This window comes from Micromesistius poutassou (genome assembly GCF_964030765.1).
Source record: "Micromesistius poutassou genome assembly, chromosome: 2".
NCBI classification, from domain to species: domain Eukaryota; kingdom Metazoa; phylum Chordata; class Actinopteri; order Gadiformes; family Gadidae; genus Micromesistius; species Micromesistius poutassou.
This window is the reverse complement of record NC_140272.1, coordinates 15,636,275-15,642,598: the sequence shown is the minus strand read 5'-3', so window position 1 is coordinate 15,642,598 and position 6,324 is coordinate 15,636,275. Positions and strand designations below refer to the sequence as shown.

The 6,324-nt window shown below is 44.6% G+C and overlaps 1 protein-coding gene across 1 annotated transcript in view; it reads right to left on the bottom strand.

The window, feature by feature from the left end:
- Positions 1-5,712: 5,712 nt before the first annotated feature.
- Positions 5,713-6,324, bottom strand: part of LOC311339488 (cytochrome c oxidase subunit NDUFA4) — a gene marked incomplete at both ends in the record, with an annotated part of 5,483 nt that continues 4,871 nt past the window's right edge. The window contains one exon of the mRNA XM_084464888.1: positions 5,713-5,769. Coding sequence (XP_084321014.1) covers positions 5,713-5,769 — 57 coding nt within the window. The remainder of the gene's footprint in view (positions 5,770-6,324) is intronic.

The window sequence follows — 6,324 nt, the reverse complement described above, 5'->3', positions numbered from 1 at the left end:
TAAGAAATCCACAGATAAATCCAAAAAACATATTTAATTGAAATGTTGCTCAGCGCTCTTAATTCAGTGTTATCAACCACTATCTCCGAGAGCTGAACAAAGGGCATGGCTGATTTACATGATCACCTCTGGTCTTAATAAACCGGACATATCCTTTAACCTATAATTTGGAACAATGAGATGCAAAATGTTGTCACTTTGTAGAAAAGGGGTTATTAAGAAAGATCAAGTGTATGAATGGGGAAAAGGTTGACTACAAAATGCTTCAGTTCATAAACCAAAGAAAATGTCCAGGCTAGGAAAATAATCATGTGTAAAGTAAATAAACATAAAATTCATTATTCTCTTTTTTAGTTAGATTTGACTGTTGTAAAGAGGGTGCTGAAGATAGAAAGATTGAAACAAATAAATAAAACATAGCACATCCCTGTGTTTCTCTGCCATTGAGTAGTCTTGCATTTCCGCACCTGTGATTAACAGTTAAGATGGAGACCCCAAACCAATCAGGAAAGAGATAACCTGACACAGAGCATATCACTCACTAATAGCTGACGGATGGCTAGGCCATTTCTAAGAAGTGACAATCCAATAATAGCTCCTAAATCTTACCTACAGCACCTCTAATCAAACAACAACATGATGTATCTTTTGGTAGCACATGAAGCGGCTTTATAAATGGGCAAAGTCTATATGACTCAAAGAAAAATCATGCCTTATAATTGTAATGGCAGTAATTAGCCATTATCAGCCATCTGCTCACTCTCCTCCTAATATTGTCCATCTATCAAAAATTTTTAACAAACATCCCTTTCACTGTTTTACTGCAATAAAAGGCATGTATTTCTTAAATCAAAAAATAAATGAAATGAAGCTCCCTTGGTGGCTGCTCTGACGATAAATCATGTGAGCTTAATGAGGAGCGGGATAAATTACATTGTCAGCATTAATTGGAATCATGTACTTAGGTTTCTCCCGCCTGTGTCTGCCTGTGTGCTCATCCACGCATGTTAGTTCTGTCACTTGAAATAACTGTCACGATTAGACACGGCGGAACATGATGGAGTGTTATGGGGGGCTGCACATGCGCAAAGAGGGCTGCCTGCTGGTGACATCCCAGGTCCTGCTCACGTAGACAAAGCACATTGATTTGCTTTGATTTATCCATAATGAAAGCATGTGTGTGCGTGGTTTGTTCTCTGTGTGTGGATTTTATTTTTTTTTCTATAAAATGTCCGTTGCTGTGCGTTTAGCCTTCAGACCGGTTGATACGTTTGCATTATTACATTTGTACGCACTGCATATTAATTGTGCATGGGTCTCCCTGGACATGTTTGCATTAATCAGAGAGGGCCAGGGTTAAACGTACATCACTCAACCAAGCATTTTGCAACAGTCAGCCAAGCGGTGGCTCGGCTCAGTTTACACCGTTCTATGGGGAACTTCTCAGCCGTCCAATAAGCAACAAGATGGATCAACATGAATGCCAAAGCACCACAAATCTTTTGGTTTCCTTATTTAATTTTTTACCGTCCAAGCTATTCTAACACTGCCTAACATTCATTGCAACATACACACAGACCCTGCAAAATAATGATGAGTACATAGTCGGTGTGTGATATGTCTTCTAACCGAATGTGCAGTTGTCTACCTTTCTTATCTTGTTTATTTTGGCCAGTGGATCCTGTGTTTGGAGCCCTAAATATAATATTGCACAAGCATGAAATGAAAAAAAAAAGGGAATAAAAGAAACAAACACAGGACTGTGTGAGTAGCATCGGTCGAGGCTCTGCCGAGGCCTTGTGTTTGTGTTTGTCTATTCTCCCGGTGCATTGTGGGAGGCTCCACCAAGTACCACCCTTTCTTCCCACCTCCAAAGACGTTCAGGTTAGGCTTGGCTCAAAGCCACAACCCTGAGCTACCTGTAGATGCACGTACGTTCTACGTTTCCTCGTGCCTATTTCCGGCTCGGATATACGCTCCAACCCCCTGACATTGAACAGTGAACACAGCGAGCGGCTAATGTACGCAAAAGGGTTGGCAACTGTTCTGCACTCTCAGAATTCCGCTGTTTATGGACCTGGAGGACCAGGGCTGGGATGAATCGGGGTCTCCCTAGGACAGACGTCCTAGGCAGACCCCGACTCATCCCAGTCCTGAACCCAGACGCATCCCAGCTGTTGTATAACCCCTGGTTGTTTTTCTCAGCTCCCCATGAAACAATAACGCACGGATGAAAGACCCCCCCCCCCCCCGCCCCCCCCGCCCCCCCCGCCCCCCTCTCCCCCCCATATTGCGCCCGCCACCGCTATCTCCAGTGGATCAGTGGAGCCGCCCAGGGGCCTCCCAACATCAGCCCCCTCACCCGGGCTCCGTGCCGCCTTGCCTGTTTACACCCCCCCTGTCCCATTTACTTATTTATCCCAAACAACCCCCCTCCCCCCCGCCCGCCCGCCCCCCCCGTCCCCCCCCCCCCCCCCCCCCCCCCCCCGCCCCCACCTCCACCAGCAACTTACAGACTTAACTCAGCCATTCAAGTTAATCCTTATCTATAAATATCTGCTCTTGCCCATCGCAAGAAAGGAAGTGGTGATGATGCGGGCGGCCTCGCTGTCTCACCGACGCTCCCGCTTTTATCTCCTCTTTCCCTTTTTTTTATTTCTTCCTGTCTGTGTGTTGTTTTTTTTTTGCATGTCCGTCCATCTCCTCTCTTTTTTTCTCTCGCTCTCCTCCCCCCCCCCCCCCCCATCACCGTTGATTCTCTGGTTCCCATGGGGCTTGTGTGCACGCGTGATATCTGTCCCTGTGTGTGTGCGCGCGCGCAGGGTAAGAGACTTTGGAATCACTTGACGGTATTATGTGACAGTGTTTGTGAAAGTGAAATTCTAATGGCATGCTGCTTTACCTCCTGCTAGAGCAAGACCTCATTTAGATGTAATGTCTGCCTCGCCGTTTGATGTTTTGAGAGGCACAATATGGCATTGTTGACACAGTCGGCAGCCATGCAGAATCACACGTATGAGTGAGTTTGTCACAAACAAAGCGCTGGTATGTTTATCCAAAACCAGTCCAGGCCGCAGACCTTCCCCCCCTCCCCTGGGTGGATGCTATTGAAGACGCCGCTGTACATTTCATTCCTGCGTGCAAGGAGTGGGCAGATATCTGTGTCATATCGTGTGAAGCTCAAATCTAAGGTGTGTGTATAGCCGGAATAATTCTTTGATGTATTTTAATTAACAGGAGCTAGAAAAAAAAACTATAGATTCAGAGTGGGTTGTACAACGGAGGCGAATAATCTCTCACATGAAATCGAGTCTTGCTCTTTAGAAATTGTGACACTGAAGCATATACAAGCTAAAACCGATATATTGAAGAACAACAGCTCTCATAGCAAATATACTCTGATCCGAGTAAAAAGAAAAAAATAATATAAAATCGACAGTGACTGTTTACAACAAAATGAGAGGAGACACAAGCAAGTACACAGGAATTGCAATTTGTTTGTTGCCCAAATGTTCTCCGGTCCCATCCTATGAACTTGGGCCACAGGTGTATCGTACCTGCAGTGTGATGCACGTATAGCACAACAAAGAATAACAAATGGAAGCAAGGCAATCACAATGACCCGCAAATCTGTTTACCAACCATAATGTGTGGGTGTGTGTGTGTGTACACACACCCGCAAACACATGCCCTTGTGATTATGCCCCAGTGTGATACTATAGCCTGGCTGATTACCTGTCAGCGGGTACACACACACACACACACACACACACACACACACACACACACACACACACACAGTGGAAGTGGTAAAAGAAGAGTGCCCCACCCAGCTGAAGGTGTATTGCTTTTAAAGAGATCCGGTGATCGTAGCCCCCTCCCCCTCCCTCCTAACTCCTCCTCCTCCTAACTCCTCCCCCTCCTCCTAACTCCTCCTCCTCCTAACTCCTCCTCCTCCCAGTCAGTCCTGTGGTCTCCATCTTTATGGGAGCAGCTGAAGATAGATGAACTCACAAAAGGCTTCTCTATTAAGTCGGAAATTAGGAATTTGGAGGACAATCACTGCACCATGTATGTACCATTTAGTGGAGCGGTATGGGTCATTTTTAAAGGATATGTGTGGATACCGACTGTGGTATACTGCACATACCCCCCCCCCCCCCCCCCCCAAATTAATGCACACAACACACAGATATTTGTTCCAGCACAGACGGAACGACTCCTAAGACAGACACACAAACAGATCTAACAGCATACGGAGACACGCGCAACCGCATCCATTCAAACATACATACGCACATGCAAATGTTTCTAAAAGAATGAAACATAAATGAACATGGAGCCGACGTATTTAGCATTCATCACCAGCAAATCGCTGAGACACAGGAGTGTCGGCAGCAGGGATGCATTTGTTAGGGGAATGAGTGATTCTGAAGGCATTGGCGGGTCCCTCAGCACTACCTCCCCTTCTATACGGGGAGAACCAAGGAAGGCTTTGGGTTCTGCCCGTCCTCCCAGACACAGAAAAGTGATCAGGCATTTCAATGAGTTGTTTCCCTTGGACCACCACACGCAATGGCTCTCTGAGGGGCGGGTATAAAATAAAATGAAAAAAAAACCTCTGGTTTCAAAAGAACTCTGTGACCCACATACATATTCATCTAGGGTGCCTGACTGACTGACTGGCTATTTCTGGTCCCTCTTCATCTTCCATTTCATATCTCAGTATGTGATTGGATGTGACATATTGGCCCAAATGTTGAATTTGTGATGATATGATAAGCCTGGTGAAATTAAATCCCAGGAAGTCAAACATATTTTTTCACTTTCTATAACGTTCTGGAAGCCATGAGTTGTAATTATAAAAACCGTACAGGATCTTGGCTTGATTCTCCTAGTTTTGTAGACCGTTCAAATAGGGAGTCGATACAGCACTTTTGGAAAATGTTCTTTGTTGACCCCCCAGAGAATTATCTCAAATAGCAATTGTGTAATCCAATCAAATCCATTGTGTAATTAGAAGTTTTCCCATTAAAAAACACAAAACAGTGGATTATCTGAGATGGTCGTCCGAACCAAATATATGACTAATCTCAGAGGACATTTAGTTAAACAATCTTTATGATAAATGTGAACAGACAATGGTCCACCATGGGTACCCAGGTAATCCAAGGTCCTCTGAGAATTAAAATGTTAATTTAAATTCTAAATTTAAATTAAATTATTATTATTATTATTATTATTATTATTATTATTATTATTATTATATCAAACGACATATCATTGAATTAAGAAACATTCAAAAAATCAATTAAATTCATGTGTAGAAAAAAAATGTAATAGTTGACATAACCCAGAAAGTCAATAGTGGTCTGCAGATGCTTGCTTAATAAACAACTAGTATTGGATCGTTATCATTGCACTTAATAGTTAGTCATTACAGCAAATTGTTCCAGGAAAAGCGCAGCTGTTCAGGCCTCTAGACATACCAGACGACAGACAAACCCACAAACAGCCCAGTCCTCATGTTTCCTTTAATAACCAACTTTCACCTCAAGGTTACAGTGTTTATTTTAAACGTCGTGCTACGGAGTGTGTGAGACAGGTGAGACTCCATAAAAGGGAGTGTGCGCATGCAGTCGCGTATCGCCGTGGCGACGACAGGAGGTGCTGCCAAAAGGCTGTGCCCTTGGAGTTGCTCGGTAGGACCTTCTAGAAGTCCGGGCCCTCTTTCTTGAGGCTCTTGTAGTCCGTGTTGACGGCCACAAACTGTGTGAGGCAAGAAGAATAAATTTAAATCTGTTTTGCCTAAATTAAATTAATCAGCTCTGTCCTCACTTGTGCAGGGGCGGGGGGGGGGGGGGTGAATTGTCAGGTATGTAAATGTTAATACACTCACAACCACGCACAACCACGCATATATTGACACACTCCTTCACACATTCAGCTGCACACCTGCATGCAAATACACTTTCATGCACATTAATGCCCATTCAATACACACACACACACACACACACACACACACACACACACACATGCACACACACATAACACAGAACATTGCAATTAAGCTGGCAATTAACTCTAACCCTAACCCTAACCCAGATAAAGACCCACAGTTCTTACTCCTACTGTATAGTGTAACATGATATATATACTATGCATCATCCTAGCCCTCCTGCGTGTCAGTGAGTGCATGAATTTCATGCGCGACCCACAGTCCTTGAACACGTGAACGCTGCTGTTCCTGTGAGCATCACTGCCTCGATCAGTCCGCCATGAAACCTGTCAGCCGCCCCCCCTCACCGCCGCCGCCCCCCT